Genomic DNA, 25600 nt, shown 5'->3' with positions numbered 1-25600 from the left:
CACTCATCCTCGGGTGAACGTCGTAGTCGGCTGCCTCGTCTCCCTCGCCTCACGCACACAGGCGGCCCCGCTCGCCGCCCGTCACGCCGCCGCCGCCGCTGCCTCCCCGCCTCTCGGTGCCAAGTAAAAGGACGAGGAAGACACGGCCCGGCCCGGCCTCTGGTCGCTTGCGGCAGCGCAGCTCTAAGAAGGCCGGGCCGCGCCGCGGCGAGAGAGCCGCCCCCTTCCCTCGCTGTGGGCGCAGCTCGCCGTGGGCAGGCAAGGCTGGAGCGCGGCGCCCGAGAGAGCCAGCGCGGGAGCGAGCCACCGAAGCGCCCGGCGCTGCGAGAGCTGAGGTGAGCCGGGCGGGAAAGAGGCAGCCGTAGCTGAGGCGCCGCCAACCCTGCCCTCGCAGCCCCGCGAGGAAAGGAGAGGCCGAGCTTGCCCCGGCGGCGTCCTCCTTTCCTCGCGCCATGGTTCCCCCCGCCATGCGCGGCGCCCCCGTGGGAGAACAAGGCGGGAGAACAGGAAAGCCCGGGACGGAGAGGGGGATGGGGGGACCTAATAAAGCACCGATTTGCATTTAACGTGGAGCCTCCCCCAGACTCTTTTTTAAGAAGAGCAAAGAGGCTGCCCACCCCCGCCTCCGGTGCTGTCTGGCATCCATCCTCTCCCAGCCCATTCAAGGGCAATGCGCGATTAGAGCAGGGTTTTGCGTGGTATAATAATAATTTTAAAAACCCGGTTTCTCTGGGTTACAGGTTAGTGAGGCCTTTATTAGGCCTTATGTATCTATCTTTTCAGGGTGCAGTCAACAAAAAGATTAGCCTGAGAGTTAAACTGCAGAGGTCAAAGAACGTCTCGCAAGGCGTGTGTCCAAAGCCTTGAAGTGGAAGAGATGATCTCAATAGGATGTTGGTTATGGGTCCCAGTTCATTCCCCATCGCCATCCAGACAGGGAACCCATGGCCCAGTGCAGTATTGCAAAGCTTACCTGGTCCTGGAGAGCAGAAACTGCTGGTGCAGTGCAGCCCTGTGCATGTTTATTTGGGAGTAAGCCTCACTGTGTTCAGTGGAACTTACTCCTAGGTAAATTGGCATAGGATTGCAACCTGGTCAAGCTTTAATAAGGATGGTAGAAGAGGGCACTTGGATTCAGTGTAGTTGGCCCTGCCCCATTCACCCATATTACAGATGGATCCTGCAATTGCCTTTTGAGTAAAGCCACTTGGAGAACTGATTACCTGTTGTAGGGAAGTGATAAGGAGGAGGACCCATAGCAGATATGTGGTAAAATGTATAGTTGAATATTCATCTGAGTGTATCCTAACTCAGTAACTCTTCTGAAATATGAATTAATATGTATCTATTTATTTAAACAGCACCCTTACACAGAACATAGCACTTTAAAGGGTAATGTTTTATTTTATTATTACATTGATTATCTACTGCGTTTTAATTCTTCTGTTTTTTTCTACTGAAACTCGATTGTTTTTCTTCTATTTATGAATCTTGGGAGAACTTGTTCTTAGAGATAGAATATAAATACTGTAAAAATAGAGAGCTGCCTGCCTCCAAGTAGCTTACAATCTAAAATAACAATGGCTGTATTTGGACATCACATTAAACCGTAGTTTAGTTTGACATAAAGAACCTAGCCTCCTCTTGGACTCACACATTCTCCCTCCCCTCTCTTCCACAAGCACATCAAGGAGGAGGCATTTGGAAGCTTTTGATTAACTTCAATTTCGTATTTTGTCTTAACTCAAAACTGTGGTTAACATTAACTGTGGTTTGTTTAAACACGAGAGCTTCATAACTCATGGCTTGAAATTGGCTTGTTTCAAACAAAACATAGTTAACATTAGCCACAGTTTATTGGTCCAGTTGACACTCTCATGAAATGGTTGCCATGATGGGCATGTTGTTGTTGTTGTTCAGTCGTTCAGTCGTGTCCGACTCTTCGTGACCCCATGGACCATAGCACGCCAGGCCTTCCTGTCCTGCGCTCTCTCCCGGAGCGTGCTCAAGTTCATATTCATTGCATCGGTGATGCTATCTAGATGATGGGCATAGACAGTCACAAAATACCCATTTCCCACAAGGCAAACGGGTAAGACTAAAAAAAAAACCTTATCCAAAAACCCAAGTACAAGGCAGAGGTGGGGTGTGAGCTTCAAAACACCAAAACACTTTTTTGAACCTAGAGTTCCTTGCCCCAGTACCGATTTCATACAGAAGGCAAATTGATGAGGCTGAAAGAAAAGTAACTTGGTCAAGAAACTGAGTACAAGGAAGAGGTGAGGTCTGAGCACCAAATGCCAAATTGCATATTTGACTTCACAAAGCACAACAAAATATTCATTTCACAGAAGGCGAACTGGTGATGCTTAGAAAACACACATACACAGGCAAAACACACACCATGCCAAAACAAACTAGCTAACACCCCCCCCCCCAAGCAAAACACACACCCCTACTCTCTACCACCTCCTCTGGCCCCCCAGGGTGCTCCTGCCCCCTCTCCTCTTATCCCCAGAGGACATTCCTAACCACCCCCAGCATACCTTTTCTAAGAATGTATCTTTATCATTTTATTTGTATTCCACTTTTCCATGGTAAAACCATGGTTGAAGCAACTTACAGCAACATCTGCAAAAATACAGCAACATTTCCATTATAACAGTTACAAGTCATAACAAAATTCAAATAATCATACAAGTAAGCTAAACATCTCACAGTAAATATACATAAAAATTAAACAATCCACTAATAACAAAAGTGAAATACAAAACAATTTCAGTATGAATATAAAAAATATCTAAAGCTAAAGGTTACCCCAGCCATAAAGCCTAAACAAGACCGTACCCTGGTATTATCTAATCCTGCTCAACATCCTCTTTTCCCAGTGATCTTTTTAGCTACAATAGGATTACATGCAGCATAGCTCCTGTATTGTATCATTAATATTATGGGCATGTGCAAAGTTTATAAGCAAATAGGAATAAACATGTCACTTTTTGTTTGCCTTAACCTTTTGCTTAATTTGCAATGACTAGCACTTTTTATATATCAGACATTACTCATTTATACCAGATGTTCTGTCCCTAACCACAAGAGTCGGCCACAAGACAACATCATCCTGTTAACCAACCTCAGCATCTCAGGCGCCTGTTTTCTCAATTTTAGGGTCAGAACTAGGCTGCTGAAGCAAGCCAGTTAGCAAACACCCTGGTCAAGCATGTTTAGTTATGTACCCTTTTCATTATATGTGTCTTTCTCTCTCATTCTCTCTCATTCTCTCTCTCTCTCTCTCTCTCACAGACACATGCACACAGACTGTTCACTGAACACGTACACACATCTGCTAGGCAGAGCAGGAGGAGGAATTCAAGTGAGTTGAGGATTCATCAAGAGATTGCTGTCTTCCTGGATGGCTTGCTGGCTTTGTTTCCTCTCCAAGCACTGAGAAGGAGGAGCCTATTTGTCAGTGCACAGAGATGAATCCTTTGGGAATCACCAAAGCAGCTCATTTTTCATTGCTGTTCAACTGTTACCTGAATAACTGAGCAGCACAATATTTTCTCCTCCCCACCCCGGTGCTCAGCTTTTTGGGAAACAGCAAAGCAGCGGCAAAGATCAAGCTGCTCCTACAGGAACCACCCCTTCAAAGTACTCCAGGGCCTTGATGCAGACCTCCCATCTGAGCTGACTTCTGTCTCCCCTTGCCCTTCTCTTACGGGCCAGGCTCCAGGGAGGGGAAGGGCTTCAGTGGGCCAGATGTGGCCCACTGGCTAGAGGTTCCCCACCACTGTTGTAGAGGGAGAAAAGGTACTACTTGTAAAATGATTTAACATGGATAGCAAAGGAGAGAGAAGAATAAAAAATAAAGCCAAGGCTGTATTCATTGTCAATGAGGGGGAATAGAGAGGAAGGCTTGGAAGGAGGAAAGATATTTAGTCTGGAGCATGTTGGCTTGAGATGGCTGTGCACAGCCCCTATGACCCATTTTAGAGGTCCCAAATTGGCCCCGACCTGCCTCAGCCTGCTCTGGAGCTGGGCCAATCCGCTTTGGGCTCCAGATCCGAAGCAAGATCCGGAGACCCAAAGCGGGGGCTGCTGCTGCACAACACCCCCACCGCCCCCCTCCTTACCTGGACCTGTTGTTCATGCTCTCAGCTGTTAGCCCCTGGAAGGTGGTTGCCTTTTTTAAAAAAATGGAGACTTCTCTTACTGGAAGAAGATGAGTTGCCATTTTGAAAGAAAATGGTGACTCCCTCCAAGATGGCGATGGCTGCGGGTGCTTCCCAGGGGTCCAGGTAAGGAGCAGGGGGCTCATGTGACAGGGTGGGGTGGCTGTCTGGATCAGGCTGACGTGCCCCTGAAAAGCTTCGGGGCGATCCAACCCGCTTTGGGGCACTTCAGCCTGATCCTGACCAGCTCCAGAACTGCACCGCTTTGGCCCAAAGCACCCCGATCCACTTCGGGATTCAGGGTTTGAACTGAAGCAGTGCACAGCCCTAGCAATAAGACATCGGAGTGATTATGTCAGGCAGGCATGTGGAGAGAGTACTCAGTGGGAGGAGCCATTTGTCAGTGATAGAACACATCCTTTGCATGTAGAAGGTCTGTGATTCAGCCTCTGGCATCTCCAGTTGAAAGGCTCAGGTAGCAGGTGCTGAGAAAGACTTATGCCTAAGACTCGGTACAGCCACTCCCAGTCAGACTAGACAATATTGGGCTAGAGAGACCAACGATCTTACTCCGTGTACTGAAGTTTCATATGTTCAGATAAGACAGGGGTGTTAACCCTGTTTCAGCCCAGAGGTTGAACTCCATTTCAGAGAAGCTCTCAGGGACCACATTCCAGTGGTGGGTGGGGCCAAAGGTAAAAGGGACAGGGCCAAAAATACCAGCATATTTTGGATTAAAGCTTTTACTGCCAATAACTAAGCCTTGGGAGTGCCATTTCAACATTTTGAAATGGTAAAAAACCTGCAAAAAAGCAGGGAAACCACCAAAGAATTGGTGGTTGGGGGAAGGGGGCACAGCCATGTAGGGAACCCTGGTGGGCTGGATTGGGGCCCCAGGCCAGAGGTTCTGCATCCCTAATACAAGAGGTGAGACTGGGCAAAGGGCTGGAGTAGAGAGGTACACCTGGGTCTCATCAACATATAAGTGATCTGGAAAGCCTTGGGAAGTCACCCAAGAATATAATATATGTAGAGAGAAAAGCAAAGGATCAAGAATGTAGCCCTGAATGACCTGAACAGAGAATAGGAAGGCAGAGGCAGAGCTTCCCCCAATGGAAATATTGAATGAGTGACCAGTGAGAACAAAATCATTGATACAAAAACATGGAGGGAGCCTGGCAAGAAAGGGTAATCAACTGTGTGAAATGCAACAGAGAGGTCAAGGGGGATAAGGACTGAGTAGACATCCTTGGATTTGACAGTAAAAAGATCACCTGTGATCTTAGTGAGGACAGAAGGCAGATGTAAGAACATAATTAAAGCCATGTGGGATCAGACCAAAGGCCTATCTAGTCCAGCATTGTATTCCCACAGTGGCCCACCAGCTGCCTATGGGAAGCCCACAAGTAAGGCATGAGTGCGGTAGTGACCTCCCACTTCTGTTTTTAGCAGCTGGTATTGACAGGCATAATACGATACTGGAGGTAATATGTAGCCATTATAAGTAACAGCCATTGCTATCCTCGTCCCCCATTAAAGGATCCAAGAGTGAAGTTGGAAGAGAGCCAGTGAGATGGACAACAAACTTGGGGTGTTTAGAGGTAAAAGATAGATAAATGAGTCAAAGGAAGGTGTTTTTTTTTTAATGAGGGGAAGTCTAATTCATAGTAGATACCCCAAACTGAACACAGGATCAGTACATTCATATGAAAGGATCTGTGATAAATTGCCTTTTAAGGCCATGATCCTGTGAATACTTACATCTCATTAAAGTCGAGGGCCCTGATGTATTCAGGATGAGACCACTTATTTTTTAGCTAAAGGACTTAAACTTTACTGAAAGTTCTTCAATTATTAATTGCATTTAGCATAGGTATAGATATAGAAGATCTTCTAAATTGTTTTACTTTTTCCAGCTTTTAAAAATTTTATCCGTTATTTTTCTGCTGCCCTTTTTTCTACCTTATTCTTATTATTTCAATGTTTTCCTGTTTTCTGCCTCATCTCTATTTCCTTATTTTTCTATTCCCAAGTTACATAAGGAGGAAAATTAGGGCACTGTTGGCTTAAAAATCAGTTCTGTTTGAAGTGTTAATGTTCTCTAAGTTCAAATTAATACTCAAATAGTGCTCTCCTCATCTGCTATTTTGCACCTGGATCAAGTAGATCCCCTTTTGGTTGTATCTGACAGTTTCGTTCTGCAAACACAAATGTCATTAGCTAGCGGAAACCAAGTTCCAAACTCTGTGCAAGCAGAGTATCCTACTAAAGTTCCACTTGTGCAACCATATGCAGATCTTAGGTTTAGTTCTGCTAGCATAGGGGTGGCCAACTTCGGCAGGTATGAGGGCCATTTTTGCCACCCCAGATCCCACCCCAGTTTCACTTCATGGGGCACCACAGAGCACCCCCAAAAAATGAACAAAGAAAATGGTCGTGTTAGCGTTACAGAGCGCTAAGACCAAATTTATCATGTTTTGAAGCTGAATTTGCAAAAAGGTCAAATTTTGCTTTCAGACAAGCTAAATTTGGCGTGTTTAGCACTCAGTGTTAATGTGGCCATTTTTTGGTTAAAAAAAGTAATTGTGGTAGTGCAACCACTTGCGCAATGTAAAAAGGCAGCAGAGTTCTGCTAGCTAGTGCAGCAATTTCTTCTGCTAATGGTCATTGGTATGTTGGATTTAGGCCATAAGCCTGAAATTTGCCCATGCCTGGTTTATGGTGCTAGCCTGAAAACATTAAAATAAAGTTTCTAGTTTATATCAGGTTCTTCTGTAATTCAAGGTTTGTGAGAAAACATTGTGTCCAACTGGGATTCGGATATGGGATTATCAACAGAAGAAGAGGAAACTTCAACCATTAAAGCTTCTTTCTGCACAGCGTACAGGGACTAAAAGGTGCTCTCATACTAGTGCCTAATGAAATACATTGCATAGGCCAACTCTGACCTCTGCTGGCATGGCTGTCTGCAACCAGGAGCTTATTTCCATATGTGATCCAACAATTCTGGCAAAAAACAATTCTCTAAGTATGATCACAGGTTACAGGGCTAAGCAAGTCTAGGTTTGAGAGGACCCTCAGCAAGATGGGTCTCACTTGGCCACAGACTACCTGGCAACAGTGGCAAGCAGCTACATGCAATCATTTTAAATCCCCCCGTCCTCCGTTCCTTGAAGTGACTGTTGTTGCATCACTCCAGGGCATTGTGAGAAATTTAAAATGGCTTATGATGGCAGGGGCCAGGGCAGGTGTCAGTGGTGGTGTGGCCTCTGGGGCCCTGGCAGTTGCCCAAGGGTGCCAGGTGCTGACGCCAGACCTGACAACTTAATAATGTGTCAAAAAAATAAACCTGATTTATATTAAAGGCACACTCTTTACTTAACACACATCTATTTATGTACCTGCTTACAGTGGCCAGGGTTTATTATTGCCTGTTGCTGGAAACAAAAGGCATCTCCAATTACTTCACATTGGTATAGTAAAGAATGGATATTCCCCAGGTGGAAAAGTGCCATCAAATAATTATGGATATTCCCCAGGTACCATGAAATAAGAGCACCAGCGGGATGACAGATATATTCTTGGAGTTGTGGGTCTTCTGGCTTATGTGGTACTGTTAGGTAATGGTCCAGCCCCAGTAATACAATTTTATTTGGGTATTAACATATATTAAAAGCCTATATATGATCATTAGTACTCTGATAAAATTGCCTGTTTCTTCATTTCTTATTGATAGGGTGGTATTATTGGCACTTGGTGGATATTTTTCTGTGAGGCAAAGCAATATGTTTGCTCGTTGTTCATCAGTTACTTTAGATCAAGGATAAGCAATGTGATGCTTTTTGTGATGGCCCCAGACACCTTTCTTGGCATCAACTAAGGTGCCCTAGTCCCGCCCCTTTTTTTTTTTTAATTAACACATCTCTTACTGACAGCTGGGATTGCTGTGAAAGAGGTTTCTGTTGGTGCTGAAAACTGGATTAAAGGAGTTGTTTAGTGTGTTTGGGCTCAAGCATCACCTCTGTCTTATACTCGGTCTTTTATGCAGGTTACTTGTCCGTTGCCATGCCTCCCATGGTAGCCATTTTGTGGTGGTGCCCAGGACAGTTTCTCAAATTGCCATTTTTTATAAATTGAATAAGAATAACCTTAAACAATAAGTTTTAATCCTCAACCTGGGAAAACAAATGAATCCTATAATTTTACTATGTCCTTAATATGTTCTTAGTCACTTAAAAACATAATAACAGCCACGCTGGATCAGACCAAGGGTCCATCTAGTCCAGCATTCTGTTCACATAGTGGCTAACCAGCTCACAGCCATCAAGACCAGTAGCCACTGATAGCCTTTTCCTCCAGGAATTCGTCCAACCCCCTTTTAAAGCCATCCAAATTGGTGGCCAACGCTACATCCTGTGGTAGAGAATTCCATAGTTTAACTGCATGCTGTGTGAAGAAGTACTTCCTTTTATCTGTCCTGAATCTCCCACCAATCAGCTTCATAGGATGACCCCGGGTTCAAGAATTATGAGAAAGGAAGAAAAATGTCTCCCTATCCACTTTCTACATACCATGCATAATTTTGTAGACCTCTAGCATGTCGCCCCTTACCCTCCTTTTTTCCAAGCTAAACAATCCTAGCTGTTATAACCTTCTCTCATAGTGGAGATGCTCCAGGCCCTTGATCATTTTAGTTGCCCTTTTCTGCACTTTTTCCAGCTCTGCAACATCTTTTTTTAGGTGTGGTGACCAGAACTATATACAGTATTCCAAGTGTGGTCGCACCATAAATTTGTATAGGGGCATAACTGCTATGATATTAGCAGTTTTATTCTCAATTCCTTTTCTAATTATGCCTAACATGGAGTTTGCCTTTTTTACAGTGGCTGCACACTGGGTTGACATCTTCATTGAGCTGTTCACCACAACCCCAAGATCTCTTTCCTGGTCGGTCACCTCTAGATCAGATCCCATCAGGCTATACTTGAAGTTGGGATTTTTTGCCCCAACATGCATCACTTTACAATTGCTTCCACTGAACCACATTTGCCAGTAGAAGCTATTGCTGTAGCTTACAGCATATATTGTATATGGCAGTTTATCTGAATAAGTTATCCAGCCTTAGGAGAGCAAAACAAATGCAGGAGTTTAGGCTGCAATCCTGTGCATGTTTATCTGCAAGTAAGCCATGTTAAACTATGAAGATTTACTTCAATGTGAACATACATGGGATTAGGCTAATTTACAACACAATTTTGTGCATGTTTACAGAGAAGCAAGTTCCATGGTGTTCAGTGGGGTTTACTCCCTTGCTGCATAGGATTATTGCACTGTCAGTCTTCAGATTGTCTAATAGAGTTCAGGAACAGAGTGCAGCTGTGTATGTCTTTATTTTACATTATTGCTGAATGCTGTGATACAGCAGGGACATTTTAGTCAGGCGCATTGCTTAAGGATGTGTCAGTTTTTGCCCTGCAGTACTTGTTTCACTCTGCAGTCGTCAGAGGAGCTGACAGCAGAGTCTCTGAAGTCCACAAATCCGACATTACATCTCTTGCAATACTTGTTTTGTCACACTGAACAAAATGTACTGCTTAACATGGCAGTATTTCCCACTGTCAGAGCAAAACGTTTTGAATAAAGAATGCAAAAACAAAATCTGTTTTCAGGCATTTAAGTGAGAATATACAATCTTGTCACTAGCACCAATTAATTGATTTTTAGCAGTGTTACACTCAGTAATGAATGTGCTATGCTGTCTTGTTTTGATTCTGAACCATTTTAAATTTAAACCCCTTTCTAAATCTACTCTTAACTTCTTGGATGTATTCAGCCTCACTCCCCATCCTACCCATATCAACTATCTGTTTAGTGGATGAATGCAAGGAAATACAAGCCAAATAGTGATGTGCATCCCACAATTGCATATGCAAATCCATTGATGGGCAAATTGAGATTAAATGATAGCAGGAATGCTGTCATTTCTCCCCTTGTGCTGTTCTTTCTTGTCTGGCAAAAGGGCCTGTCTGGTGTTGACTTAAACACAAACTGGGCATCTCTTTCCTCCAGCTGCTTCTTGTCGGGTTTCTGCTTAGTATAGAGAAAGGGGCTCCCTACCCAAACCCCCAGCACTCAAAAAACCCCTGCATGACATCCCACTGCACCAGGATCCCAACCCATCACTTGAGAATGTGAGTTTTTCTCCTGTGTTAGAGTATCCTGCTTACAACAGTGGCGTAACATGTTGTGTGATATTGTACAGCTCATCTATTCTATTTAGACTCCATTTAGAACCCTGGAGAGCCAGATCCCCCCTGCCCCTAGGGGCCAGATTTGGCGCCCAGACCTGAGGTTCTGCACCCCTGACTTAGAGCATTAAGTCTTGGCCCTCAACCCTCAGGCATTTCCCCCTTGCAGCTGATTGCTGTGTTGCTTTCCCACAGGGGCTGAACAAAGCATAGCAGGATCTGGCAGCTTCTGCAGTTATTTAATGTAACTTTAAAAATGGCACATCGAATACTGAGACAATGCAACATTGTCTCTTGTGACATTATGGCAGCATTACAAGCAGGAAGTTTGGCACAAAAAGGTTAGGACTTCAATATTTAAGAGACAACTTTTCTAAAACTGGGGTTCTTATTTCAGAGCTGTGTTGTAAAGTTGAAGATCTACCATTTGCAACTAATTTGAAAACAGTGGCCTTTATTTGTGAGCAATGAGCTTAAAATAAAAGAATAAGCACTGTAGAAAACAATGGAACTCTTAAGGATGTATTTAGAGTTGGTTACTAGCATCACTGATGCAATGAATATGGACTTGAGCACACTCCAGGAGAGAGCGCAGGACAGGAAGGCCTGGCGTGCTATGGTCCATGGGGTCACGAAGAGTCAGACACGACTGAACAACAACAACAACCTGTTCAAAGACCAAGGAAAATGAAGTGAAACTTCAATATTCAATTCCTTGGATTCTTACTACTAAAAGTTGCTGGTCTTCCATAAAACGAATGTTACCAAATAGCTGGGATATTTCACAATTTACCTTTGAGCTTTAAATCCCAAATAGGATGCAATAGTTCACATTTTCTCATCATTTGCTTGAGTGACTCACACTTCCAGGACAGAAATCTTATTTCATCAATTTGCTTTGGCCAAAATGATTGTTGACTAGCATTTACTGGATTTGCAGCCCACATTTAAGAGTGAATCATTTCCTCAGGCTTAATAAAGCAGAAAAACTACTGAGAATTTATTTCAGCGACAAAATTGCAATTTTAAAAAAGCCTATACATTTCGAGAGCTAACAGATCGCTTTTCCTTGTCATAGTCCTAAATGCCTTTTGACATTTGCTTTATTCGCCTTTGACTTGTCTTAACTCTAAATTAAAAGAAGTATTCTGGACCCTCAAACAAGTAATTGGAACCTAATTGTCATTCGATCTTCTATTAATACTTTCATTGATTTATTTTTATGTGTACTTCCTTCTACACTTTATTCTCCAAGGCAAATTGGCATTTAAATCCATGGAAGAGATAGAGTGGGATACAGAAGTCCTTTCGTGTTGGGCTGCAACATTTAGGGTGAAATCCAACATTGCACAAGTGGACTTTCTCTCATACAATGGACTTTCCCCTCCCTTCCTCCCCCCTCAGCCCCTGCAAATCTGCTCTGGAGAGTCCGTCAACTCTGTGCATCATATTTTGGGGGACTGCAGGGGATGGCATGTTGCCCTTCCCCATTCTGCTGACTGAAGCTGTTCAGTTGGCAGGACAGGTTAATTGGATACCACCCGTAATCAGTCAGTTAGATTAATCAATTACAAACAGTTAGAGCAACTAAAAAGTCACCCTATCCCAATTAATTAGGCAGCCCACTTTTAGTACAGGAATTAATACAAATGCAGATGGCAAGTGCTAACTGAGAAGTGGCATTCCTTCCTGTGTGACAGAGAAGTGTGATTAGATATCTTGTGATGTGTGCACCATCTAAAAACAAACAAAGTAAACTCTCTTCTTTTAGAACTGTTGCTTTTTCTCGTATGCAAATCCATGCAGGTTATCATTCCAATTCTATGAATGTTTACTTGGAACTAAGTCATACTAAATTTAGTAGGACTTACTCCCATGTAAGCATACATAAGATTGCACCCTAAAAGTTAATCAACTGAGATTTCTTGAATTGGGTGACAACCCTACTTTGGTACACATAGGATATCAGTAAACATAAATAAGGTTAGAAGTATGCATAGTACTATCTTTCTGTTTATTATGTTATTTATACTTTATTCAGCTGGGGTCTCCATGTGGTGCTCATGAGCACCAGTGTGCCTGAGGACACCTCTCTTCCCGCCCCTCCCTCTGGCTTCCCGCCCCTCCTGATTCTTTATTTCGTAGGATTTTTTAATTAAAAAATATCTTGGGAAATGGAAATAGTGGGTGTCTGCAGCACAGCATGCCCAGCCACCCAGAAAATCTCGGGGTGGGGGTGGTAGAGTGCATCCTGGGATATTAGGGGATGTTCTGCCTTGTGTGTAGTTACCTGGTTTGTTTTGGCATGTTGTGTGTTTTGCCTGGATTGGTGTGTATGCGCTGGGTTTGTGTGTATTTTGCTTGGGCGTGTTTGTGTTTCTCTGAGCATCACCAGTTTGCCTTCTGTGAAGCTGGTATTTTGTGGAGATTTGCAGGTGGGGGATATGCAAATTGGCATTTGGTGCTCAGCCCTCACCTCTGCCTTGTACTCAGTTTGGTCAATTTACTTGTCTCTGAGCCTCATCAGTTTGCCTTCTATAAAATGGGTGTTTTGTGATTGGCCACACCTGTCATGGCAGCCATTTTGTGAGAGCACCAATTACATTCTCTAAAAATTCCAGATGTTACCCAGAAGATGGGGGGGGGCTGTTTATACAGCATATTCATGATTTAATACATACCCACCAGTACACAAGCTGGGGCTCATTCCACGCACACTGTTCTGCATAGCACGGGCTACACCATTATGCTCAGTATCGAGGAATGTGCTGTGTCTGTTTATGCTTCAGAACAGCACATTGTTTTATGCTACAATCCTAAGCATGTGCAAGTTGATTCCATTGTAAGCCAAAGGCACTTGCTTCTAAATAAAAGCAGAAAGGTGTCTATTGACTGTACTAAGCATACTTATGAGGAGGTTAGACCCACTGGGTTGTTCGTGTAAAAATCGTTTGCAGTCCATAGTTCCTCCACCACTGCACTGTTGCTGTTACTTAGCTGGTTATCATTCTTATTTTACAGAACAGGAAATGATGAAGCTTAGAGATAGTGACTGAATTCTTCACCATTTGTGCTAGAGAAAGATTCACAGAATTTACAAAGGTGGGTGACTCTTTGACAGACAAATGTATGCCTGCATAATTCCAGATTTCTAATGAAGACTTCCATTTATGCACATGCTCAAGCATTCTGTAAGGAATTTTCTTTGAAGTCATACAATAAATCTTTTATGGATTCCTCCAAGTATTTTTGAAAAACATGTTTTTCCATTGTTGATATCTATTAAAATATTTTCCTATCCAGTGCTTTTTCTCCAAATAGACATAGGTTAGAACTAAAGATGCTTTTGGCTTGTGCAGTAGTACTTCTGTTTGCACAAGGCTGGGATTCCCCGCTTCCCGCTGCACTCACTTGTGACACATCCCTTTCTGCTTCAGAGGGTTCCCCAACCCCCAGAAGTAGATTTTCTGGGGCTGTAGGGAGGCTGCAGTGGAAAGAGGAGAGGTGGAAAAGCCCCACTCAATGAGCAGAAATCCATTAACAGAATCCAAGCCATAATTTGTGATTGTTTAATTTCAGTTGATAAGAGAATAAAATTGCCTGTCTTGTAGAGAAGTGTGTTAATGTATAAATAAAACTGCTCCAAGATGCAGGGTGTGTTAATGGTAAATATTAACCTTGTGTGTTTTCTGTTTTATTTTTTTTTAGAAAACGTCTCTGTAATCTCAGCCTGTTGAGATATGGAATCAATTTCTCTGATGGGAAGTCCTAAATTCTCAAATGAAACTTTCTTGCCAAATGGTGTAAATGGTATCAAGGACACCAGTAAGATCACAATAGGCATAATTGGAAGTGGGGACTTCGCTAAATCCCTGACAATTAGGCTTATCAGGTGTGGGTTCCATGTGGTCATAGGAAGCAGAAACCCTAAGTTTGCTGCTGAGTTCTTTCCACATGTTGTCGATGTCAGTCATCATGAAGATGCTGTAGCAAAAGCAAGTTTAATTTTTGTTGCCATACACAGAGAACACTATGCTGCTTTATGGGACCTCAAACATCTGCTTGTTGGCAAAATCCTTGTAGATGTCAGCAACAACATGAGAGTCAACCAGTATCCAGAATCCAATGCAGAATACTTGGCATCCCTTTTCCCAGATTCCCTTGTTGTCAAAGGATTCAATGTTATTTCAGCTTGGGCACTGCAATTAGGACCGAAGGATGCTAGCAGACAGGTAAGCTATGCATTTGAGCACTTTAAACAGTAGGAATGAAAATAGTAGTTGCGATATGACTGTCTCACTGACCTCAACACCCATAACTGTCCTGTTATAGCTACACTCTTAAATAAAGCACCAGCACAAGGACACTGGTCTACACATGCAGTAATGGCATTCTCTTAATTGTTCATGCCAACTGAATTCTCTTGCTATTCAGTATTCGATCCAGCACTCGGAGCAGACATTGCTCTCTGTGCCTATAAGGCAGCAGTAAGACAATCAGTCATTGGCGTTGTTGAGTTGGAACTGAGGAAAAGCATCATATGAGGGTGCCAAAGTAGTTCCACAATTGTAGCACTGGAAAATCTTGTGCTGCCTACGAACTGTAGTACGTTTGCCCTTATATTTAGAAACAAGCAAGGCAGGCCTTCTGGCTTTGCCTTGTTGGTTTCTCACAGGATTTTTGCTTTCTTTTTGTCCATGGCTTTGAATAGGATCAGGTTGCCTGCTTTCCAAAACGAAGCCAGCTTTTCTATAGAGTTTGGATGCTGCATTAAGAGTTCATAGGCTTGGAATCCTTATTGAGAACTTGGGAAAATGAAAGATCTGATTCTGAAATAATTTGTTCAGTAAGCAATCAAATCAAATTTCCACCCAGAGACCATTTTGATCAGAAGCCATCTCTAGAGAATGCTTCAGTGTTCCATATGATGCATCCTACAAACGAAGTGAGATGATTTTTCAGCTTCATGGTTATAGCAGCTTTAATATTGTTATATTGGTGGAGACATAAGCAGGGTAAAAAGCCTGGTCTTGTGTCTGTCTTGCTAACTATAATTATAACTGTAACAATGATGAGAGAAAAAGATTAGACTTTTAAAACAAGATTTTAAAATGGACTCTCAGGTTCTGGGTTCTTTTTCTCTGTATAGCTAGTAGTGTACACTGTAATTTGACCATTTAGTCCATGCAATTGTTGATTTTATCTTTAGACCAGTATATATAATTAAGTTAATTTGATTTTTCTTTCTTTCTAGGTCTACATATGCAGTAACAGTGTTCAGGCTCGCCATCAAGTTATGGAACTTGCCCGTCAGCTCAACTTTATTCCCCTTGATTTGGGCACTTTGTCATCTGCAAGGGAGATTGAAAATTTACCTCTTCGACTGTTCACGCTGTGGAAAGGACCAGTAATAGTGGCTGTCAGCCTGGCTACCTTCTTCTTCATCTATTCTTTCATTAGAGACGTAATACATCCTTATGTGAGGAACCAGCAGAGTGATTTCTACAAGATTCCTATTGAGATTGTGAATAAGACATTGCCAGTTGTTTCTATCACTTTATTGTCTCTAGCATATTTATCAGGGCTCCTGGCATCTGCTTATCAACTTTATTATGGCACGAAATACAAACGATTTCCACCCTGGCTGGAGAGCTGGCTGCAGTGCAGAAAACAGCTTGGGCTGCTTAGTTTTTTCTTTGCCTCAGTGCATGTGGTTTACAGCCTCTGCTTGCCCATGAGGAGGTCAGAACGGTACTTATTCCTAAATATGGCATATCAGCAGGTAAGGAAAATACATTTTTAAAGAGCCAAGTAATTCAGAATGCCCTAGTATTATTGCATATGTGATTTGTAGGAATATATATAGGGCTGTGTTACCTGGCAGAAAACATTGCAGCAAGAAATACTGAATTGTTGTTTTTACATTGATATTACGATTATTTATGATGCCATCAATGTACCTGGTGCCTTACAAATTACGAAAGGACAGGTTCCTGCTCTGAGGAGCTCACAGTCTAGAAACTGACACAAGGGATGGACAATAGAGCAGCCTTCCCCAACCTGGTCAGTTGGACCAACTTCCATCTGCTCCAACCAGCATGGCCAGTGTTGGGAGTTGTCATCGAAAACATCTGTTTGGGGATGGCTGCACTACAAGAAGAGGAGGAAAATGGAGGCAGCTTATTGATCAAGTCTATGCTTAACTTCAGTAAAGCTCCAGCTTCTGTTGATCCCAGAGACCATTCACTGAGCCCCAAAACAATGAATTCTGAAATCTGTATAAATTACTCAAAGCAAGTAAAGTTGCGTCCATTTTCTTATTTTGCAGAATTTATGCTGCTTCTCCTGATTGTAGGAAGGGACAACTCTGTTAAGGGCACTACTCCCCCCCCCCCCCACACACACACACACACTCACTGGAAATCCTGTTCAGTTTCCCTTCACCTCCTCCCAACTTCTTGACAGTTGATCAGTTAATAAAGTCTCCCAAATTAATTAAAACTGCTTTTCTATAAACATGTTCAATGCTCTAAAAATTCAATACCCCCATTCCCCCTCTTTCTTCAGGTACATGCAAATGTTGAAAATTCATGGAATGAGGAAGAAGTGTGGCGAATTGAAATGTATGTCTCCTTTGGAATAATGAGTCTTGGTCTGCTTTCTCTGCTGGCTGTAACTTCTATTCCTTCAGTAAATCGGTCATTAAATTGGAGGGAATTCAGTTTTATTCAGGTGTGTATTGTAGCAAAGTATCTAGTACAAGATTGTTGTGTAACACAATTGAATGGTTCCCAGCTGCTTCCTGAGATATTAACACTTTCTTAAATGCTAACACTTAGGATTGGTCCCTGGAATGTTAAGTTAACCTCAGTAGAGAACCAGTCCTAAGAAATGATTAGTCAAAAGACATTTCCCAGAGATTGAGCAGAACTTATTTCCACCTATCCGTAAGTGGTTCTTTGGCAATTGGGGAGGGGGGGCGTTTATACCATTTTAGGATACAATCCACAGTTCCGCTCCACTGTGCTCCACTGAGCATCTGCAAATCCCAGTCATGCCAAGAACCTGTGATGCTGCATAGAAGATATCCTTCAGTATCTTCCTAATATTATTTTGTAGTCTTTTTCTCTATATAACTGCTGATTCAAACAAGCAGTCTTTACTCCCTTCTTTTCTCCCAGCTCTGCTGCCAGTCTAGCAAATCTGTCTGCTAACCTGCAAAAAGTATCATACCCTTGGATCTTCCCAACTGCCAGAGGAGCACTCTTGATGCCCTTTTTCAGCTTTTGACCATTTTCAGTTGTTCTGTTCAGGACTTCATTTGAGAAGTCAAGATCCATCGGCGTAGTCTATTAGGCCATCACAGTAAATATTAAAAACCTTTTTATGGGACCAGCAAATTTCAGAATGCTGAAAGCAGGCTTTTGTATTCATGAGCCTTAAACACATTCCCTGAATTGAGCTATATTCAGCCTACTTGTTGCACACAAAGCCAGGCACCTAAATTCTTACAATATATGTTAATGATTTTACAACTTCATTTTGCCAAAACTTTTAAACAGTTTATTAGCTATATCTACTAATCAAGACTTCAGAGTTTTAATTTGTATTTATTTTCCATTTCCCCCCTCTCCCCCCCACCTCCCCCAAAGTCTACACTTGGATACGTCGCTCTGCTCATAAGTACTTTCCATGTATTAATTTATGGGTGGAAAAGAGCCTTTGAAGAAGAATACTACAGATTTTACACACCACCAAATTTTGTTCTTGCACTTGTCTTGCCATGTATAGTCATTCTAGGCAAGGTAATTTTGCTTCTACCATGTGTAAACAGGAAGTTGAGACGGATAAGAAGAGGATGGGAAAAAAAACAATTTATGGAAGATGGAAATGGAAATGGTTCACATCCCTCACCAGAAAGGATTACAGTCATGTGATTTACTGTGACATTATTAGCTCTGTCAGCATTGTCCTTTCAATGTTCTGTCATTCATACAGGCATTTCTGTAGACAGAAAAGTTAGCCTAGGGCAGTAAGTAATTTATGGGGGTCAATTATCAGGAAATGAGCAACATAAGTGAAGGCAGACATAACATTTTAAATGTATTGTAAATGGTCTAAACATACATTTGCTGCATACTGAGTGATCTGTTTTCTGGGTAAAGAAAGCTTGTTCAAACCGCTATTGCCACACTTAAGCATCAGTCCTAAATACACTTACCAGAGCAACCTTCCCCTAACCTGGTGCCCTCCAGATGTGTTGAACAACTTTCCCAATGGTCATGCTGGCTGGGGGTTATAGGAGTTGTAGTCCAACACATCTGGAGGGCACCAAGTTGGGGGAAGGGTATATTAGAGAATAAGTACCATTGAACTCATTGGGGTTTACTTCTGAGTAAACATGCTTAGGATTGTACTGTCTCAAATGTTACATCTATCTTCACTAGGGATGCCAGATTCAAAGCTGGATGACAGTCATGTTACGAATACAGGTCTGATCTAGCACAGTTCTTCTTATCTAGTCCAGCATTCTGTTCACACAGTGGCAAACAGATTCTTAAATGAATTTGTCCAATCCTCTTTTAAATCTTTCCAAAGTGGTGGTCATCATAAAATCTTGTGGGAATAAATTCCATGGTTCCTATGTGTTGTGTGACGTAGTTCCTTTTGTTTGTCCTGAACCTCTCAAATCATGCAGGAAATAAGGAAGCTGTGGCTTCTTCTGCCTGTCCTCCCACCACTCCCCTGTGGCATTCCTGGAGCCCTGATAATTGATAACAGATGGAGGACTCAACACCTCGCATCCTTGCACAGCTGCCAGGGCCCTGGCAGGACCCACAACTAATGCTTGCCCTGCCCCCTGCTTTAATTTTTTTTCTGGCCCAGCTCTGTAGCCACTCCATAAATTTCCGACCATGCCTCTCAGCTAGCATTGTTCTGTGGCATTGTGGGGATTTTAAAAGGTGGCTAGGCGCAATTTCCCAGAGCTGATTGGTGCGCTGACACTGCAGCCAGGTAAGCCCATCGGGTCTCACTGGCAAAGTACCAGGGCACACCAGAGGACCCTTCAAATCTGGAGCCAGCCCTAACTGTGTGGACAGCCAAGCCAGAGGAAATGGAAAAGAGAAGCTGCAGTTGCCTTATTGCCTACCCCATCAGGAGATCTAAAAGCATATGATTGTTCTCCAGCTTTGAATCTGGCAGCACTAGTCTTCACCCTTGGTTTCCACATTGAGAAGTATTTTTAAGGTGTTGTTTTGAAATTGCAGGGAAGTCAAACCATATAGAGGTCGTGATTATAATTGCATGCCCAATTAAACAGTCTTAAATGTCACTGGTTTCTGTTAGATGTAAGAATACCTTTAAACAGTATTGCAACCAGTGGGCAGACCAAATCAATACCAATAATCTTATTAAAGCCAATATTTTTATTTACTTAGCCCAAAAGTGAGACTTTCACAATTTCATTTAATGTACTTACAGTAAGGGAATTACAAATGTAAGGTTATTACACCAGTTTCTCATTCATAAAACTATACTGGATGTTGCTGCAAATAGATGAAAAAGGACTGATCCTAAGCCTTCCATGTGCTTAAATCACTGCATTCTCCTGTGCATGGGGTAAGCCAGTAGAGATGCACAGTGGTGGATTTGGATCCATTCAAGCATAGGTGCCTCTAGGACTCTGCAACCCTCTGCATCTTTACATAAGATGCATGTTGATGTCGCTACACTGACAGGAATTACTGCAAGTGGTTTTCCTTGCTCCCTATAATCATATACAATATCCTCTTGCATTCACCTCTCTCTCGACTGAGGCCTTTTGAATACTTAACATAGAGAAATTCTAATATTTTAATATCTTCACATAATTGAAAAATAACTATTTTTGTGGTGTGTATTGGGGTTTCATTGGCTACTTGTAATTTTTTCTGTCTTGCTTAATAGAACCTTTTTAATGTACTTTACATTGCACAAATTATATTTTGTTTGCCTCTTTGTAAAAACAAAATCAGCTTCTGCAGTGTATGTGCTAAAAAGAACTGGAAATATTTTTGTCACTTTGTTATGAATTGATGATCTCATCTGACATTCCATTCTGAAGCTTAAATTCCAGGTTCCCAAAATTGTGACTAAAACGTAGAATCTTTGTTAAACTGCAAGTTTCTTCACTATCTAGGTTTGTTCCTGCGATTGCCATTTAAAGCCAGTCTAAGGATCAAATAAATGTAAAGCCAAAAGAAATGTTAGTCTTTTATAAGTCACTAAAAAGGAATGCAAAGCAGCTCTCTGTGTATTTATGAAATATTTGTGTAAAGATTTTGTTTAGGGAATTCCCAGCTGGATTCACATAAAATCCATAACATGAGGGCCAAATTAGACATTATACTGAATGCAACATTAGAAAGTATGTCAGGGTGGTTTTTTAAAAAAATTAATTGAATAGTAGGTATGGAGGAGGGGTCCATCTGGGCCTCAGCACACATGGAAGAGAGATGTAACCCTTCCCTTCCTGCGTGTGATCCCAATGAAAAGTCACATCATTCCCATTGCTTCTATTAGTCTTAGAAAAAGCACAAGTGCTGGGAGGAGAATTTTTGGCCTGGAGTGCAGCTGGGAAGGGAAGAGTTAAACCTCTCCTGTCATGGACTGCAGTCCTAATGGGAATTGCGGGAGGAGGGAGTGCACCTGTTAATTTCTGTTTTAAAAACTGGACCTGCTTTCTCATTGTGCATTTAGCATCATCTTCAGTTTGCATGTCCCTTATTTTAAACTGTTGTCAGAATACCAGTGTTATGTCGGGTATGTATTCATTACTAAGTATCACAGTAGTTCATGTTAATAGAAATAAATGCTGAAAGTAAAGACATGTATATGATTTTGATAATTATCAAATGCACTTATATTCCACTTGCAATGGTTAAATCCACAGTACTTTATTGCAACATTGTAAAAGCCCTTTCTGCCTTCAGAAGTAGTGTGACCAGCAACAATAAATGCCATCACTGATCTTGCTTTACCAACTATAGGTAGCTGCAGACTAGAAGCTAATACTAATAAAGTATGTTTGTATTGTTCTTTTTAAGGAAGTGGCACATTTGGGACATAAATCCTGGTGCAAAGCTTATGAAGTAAGGCATTGTGCATATGATTTATTTTCATTTTCTTCAGTAAAACTTTCAAGTGCTTCAGGTTACTCCTTTCTTAATGAAAATACCGGCATATAACAAAACACAAAAACACCAAAGCATGTCAAGAAGACTGCCCTGAAACCCATGCTGTTTTCAATATGTAGGGAGGGATGTTTTTTGTTGGGGGAGCATTCAAATATGTAGTCTGAATAGTACTTGGTCAGTACTTATCACTGTACTTGGCTATTATATATTAACTATAATTTATAGTTATAGGCCGCGGTGGCTTAGTGGTTAAGACGCTGAACTGCAGACCGGAAGGTCGGCAGGACAGCAGTTCGAGACCCGTGTGACGGAGTGAACTCCCGTCTTCAGTCCCAGCTCCTGCCAACCTAGCAGTTCGAAAGCAAGAAATTGCGAGTAGATAAATAGGTACCGCTTCAGCGGGAAAGGTAACAGCGTTCCGTGCACCTCAGTGTTCAGTCATGCTGGCCACATGACCACGGAAGCGTCTTCGGACAGCGCTGGCTCTTCGGCTTAGAAATGGAGATGAGCACCACACCCTAGAGTCGGACACAACTGGTTGGGGACACCTTTACCTTTATAATTTATATATGCTTTCAAATGGGAACTTTAAAACCTCAGGCTTTTATGAATACATAATGGATTTTCACCAAGCCAGGAAAGGCAAGACCTCTGTATTTCCTTGATTTTTTTTTTGAGGCAAGGGCGGTGGGGGGAATGAAGTTATGTTTTGATTGTGACTACTTTTCCATTTTTATGCAAACAGGTGAGAACTGCAATTTTAAGGGGAAATACTTAAAACTGCTATATCCTCCTAGTCCATTCTTATTCAGCCCATCCCACCCCTAGCTTATAGCATTCACCATGTGTAGATTCTCTGTGCCAAATTGCAGGTAGTTGGTTCAAATAATCTTAGCTTTATAATGATTAGAATTTTCAGCCTTTATACTGATAGAACTGTTTTACTCTTGTAACTATATAATCACAGTATATCCTTAAAATAGATCTTTACCTTTCAGAGTTTTGTTTCTTTTATGCACGCGCGCACACACAAATTAATACATTGAATAATTAGAACCTGGTTAGCATTTTGGGGGAAATAAATAACAGCCCGACCCCTGAGGACTACACAGATTATTGGTTAGTTTAAAGATTATAACCTTTGGTTGATGAAGTATCTTGATACTAAAATGAAATCTGTCTTTATGCTGTGCTTCACAAAAGTCTCTACCTGAGCCAGCATGGAGTAGCCAAGTCCTGGCAACCCCCCAGCTTACCTGGAAACTAAATGCATATAGACCATGCAGCTACCATCAGTGCTGTCCTGTTTCTGGCCAAGATGTAGTCACAGCAGCTCCTAACCATGAAAAGTACAGCATCTGCAATAACCTCAAACCCTATAGGCTATGTGACAGCCAGCTCCCAGGTATACCTGGGGTTTGTCAGGGTCCAGAGGCTTGTGCCAAAGAGGATCATGTCACCACATTGGAGCACTTCTGTGGATCTCATAATTCCAATGACATTTACTGGCAAATCTTCAGTCCCAATTAAATTCCGATTTAATGGGAAGTAAATCCCACTGAAAATAATTGGACTTCCTTCTAATTAAACATGCTTAGAATCAGACTATAAGGCCAGGATCCAGGGCCTGTCTTCATGCATTTAGGATGCAATCCTATACATGTTTAGGCAGAAAAAAGCCCTACAACTCCCAACATTCCCCAACCATCTGTGCTGGCTGGGGAATGCTAGGAGTTGTAGGACTTTTTTCTGTCTAAATATGCATAGGATTGTTCCCTTAGATTGTGTTATGCGTAGGGGCTTCTCATTCTCTTCTATGAGGAGAAATTCCCAATATGTGTCCTAAGAAATTCCTGCGTGTGTGCGCGCGTGCGTACACACATGCACCCTTGTGCATGAAGTATTTCGCTCTTATACAAGATATGGCACTGCAAGTCCAGAGTTCTGGATCGCAGCTGGTATTTAGCATCTAAGTGTAAAGTCTTTGAAAAACACTTTGTCACATTAAATCTGAGCTACGGATGTGTCTTAAGGAAAAGGCTGACTTGAATTATTCAAATTGTACAAAAGAGTAGAGGTACTTTTATTTTAAAAATTATTCAAATAGTTACATTAATAAATCTGTATTTTTTGATAAAATCAGTGAAGAGCAACATAATATTTATGCTAGACTTTTGTCACATGTTAATTGACAAAACATGGTGCAGTTTTCAACCCACTTGAATGCATGCAGGTCCTTTGCATCTGTATAAGCCTTGCAAGCATGCAAGTAGGTGCAGGATTGCAATCTAGTTTATACAATTCACAGTGGGTCAGATACTGCAATTTATAGTCATTATGAAGTAGTGTAATGCTCACAACTACAGTATGATCCCAAAATAGTTTATTAGCCCAAACCAGCTTATGGTATTCCAATGAAGCTACTTACTTTAGTGTTCATAGGATAAGATTTTTTTGCCAGATATTCATATTTTGTTGCCTAAATGTAGATGCTGTACATATATGCAGATTATAAAGTTGGCCCAGTTCAGACATTAACAATTTTGTGATTTATTGGACTGAAAATGAGTGTTGTGGCCAGAATCCCTCCCCCCCACTCCCTCTTTGCTTTTCTCATGGGCCTTAATGGAAACTTCCAGGCTTGTTAAACCAGTTTCCCATTATATTTAAACCAAGAAGCTTTGGTTTAATCTTTCTGGCTATAATCAAACCAGTTTGATACCCTGTTTTGTAGTCAGAGATTAAACCACAGTTTCCTGGTTTGGGTGTAATAGTCTACCAAACCCTGGATGTTTTCCACTACACTGCATAAAAGAAGGGAAGAAGAAGCATGCCAGCACAATGCTCATTCTCATTTCAAACTATGGTTTGTTGGACCAAGATCATTATGTTTGAACTGGCCCATTACATGAAAGTCTTTCCCACTATATTCAGTGGAACTTGTGCCAATGTAACATGTTTTGGACAGGGGTATAAGCCATATAATACATTATTTAAGAGCTTAAATATGAATTTTGATGTATATATTTCTAGAAAAGGTCAAATTTTTATTTTATCGATTTCTTCTGAGAATTAATATAACTTTATTTCTCATTATAATGTACCACAATGCTGTAACACTCCGTAATATACTTTATGTGTGCTCTTCAAAAGATAATTTCTATGCAGTAAAAACATTTAAAATTACACTATAGTCCATTTGGAACTTTTGTTTTCCATAGTTATAAAGGGTTTCCCTATGCTTAAATTGTGGCAAGTGATTCTTATTTTTCTGTGTTTTTAATTTCACAGTGTGAAATTGTTAACTCTGGCTGATAATTACAGCTTATATTTGAATTTATTTCAGGTACATTGTTTTGAGGTTCTACTGAATTTTATTGTTGGTTTATTGTCTACTCGGTTGTAACAGTGTAGATCCAGAGATGGGCGCAGAATTGTTCACATTCTTGTACAAATATGTCATGTGTTACAATCAGAATAAAATCCTTCATTTGTGGAACATAAGGTTTGTATGAGTTCATTGTGTATTTATAAAAGCAGCAGTAGCAGAAAACAGATGAAATTAAGGGTATGATCTGTCCATATAGAGAATTGGCCTTTAGTTCTGTATGCTTTGAGATCACAACCTAGATGAAGCTGTTACTGGGCTGTTGCCCTGCCTCATTCAAAGAATTTTACGGGAGGGTCCAGCCAACAACATCTTAAATTTGTAGCCTTCCTATTTTTACCACAACTTCTGTCTTTTTTCTTACCAAGAAAAAAAATATTAAGAAAAGGTGGAAGTGCACAATGCCCTTTGACTGATAGTAACCCTTTGTCTGGAAGCACGCCTGGTACACTCACACTGTATTTGGCAACAAGTCTCACTGATTTCAATAGAACAGTGACAATATATTGTAACTGATGATTTCGATTAAAAGGTACATTTTAATGGATACATACTGAGCCAATGTGAGCAATGCATTTTATATAATTTCTATATCTTCACAGCAATGCCTTGGTG

The 25600-nt window shown here is 41.6% G+C and overlaps 1 protein-coding gene across 3 annotated transcripts; it reads left to right on the top strand.

Annotated features, from left to right (window-relative positions):
• STEAP2 (STEAP2 metalloreductase) lies at positions 1-25094 on the top strand. 3 transcript variants are annotated; one of them, XR_014792399.1, is made up of 7 exons: positions 111-335; positions 13442-13522; positions 14129-14652; positions 15675-16202; positions 16988-17152; positions 18073-20918; positions 21050-21548. XR_014792399.1 is itself a non-coding variant. In XM_084858939.1 (7 exons), the coding sequence occupies exons 4-7, from the start codon at positions 14161-14163 to the stop codon at positions 18355-18357; spliced, it is 1470 nt and encodes a 489-aa protein (XP_084715065.1). In that variant the 5' UTR covers positions 267-335; positions 1362-1392; positions 13442-13522; positions 14129-14160; the 3' UTR covers positions 18358-25094. The 3 variants fall into 3 exon arrangements, 2 of the variants coding, with proteins under 2 accessions (XP_084715064.1, XP_084715065.1); XM_084858939.1 differs by adding an exon at positions 1362-1392 and having other exon boundaries at positions 267-335; positions 18073-25094; XM_084858938.1 differs by having other exon boundaries at positions 1-335; positions 18073-25094.
• Positions 25095-25600: the final 506 nt, after the last annotated feature.

The sequence above is a fragment of the Heloderma suspectum genome, chromosome 5, assembly GCF_057233095.1.
Source record: "Heloderma suspectum isolate Gila_16-S chromosome 5, 16-S_ref, whole genome shotgun sequence".
NCBI classification, from domain to species: Eukaryota; Metazoa; Chordata; class Lepidosauria; order Squamata; family Helodermatidae; genus Heloderma; species Heloderma suspectum.
This window is presented reverse-complemented; position numbering and strand designations above follow the sequence as displayed.

What these genes read in the sequence shown, in the direction of transcription:
- STEAP2 (XM_084858938.1), top strand. Translation starts at nt 14,161, where the DNA reads ATGGAATCAATTTCTCTGATGGGAAGTCCTAAATTCTCAAATGAAACT. An exon ending in TAAATATGGCATATCAGCAG is followed by an intron (nt 16,203 to 16,987) that starts GTAAGGAAAATA and finishes CTCTTTCTTCAG; the next exon opens with GTACATGCAAATGTTGAAAA. An exon ending in GGGAATTCAGTTTTATTCAG is followed by an intron (nt 17,153 to 18,072) that starts GTGTGTATTGTA and finishes CCTCCCCCAAAG; the next exon opens with TCTACACTTGGATACGTCGC.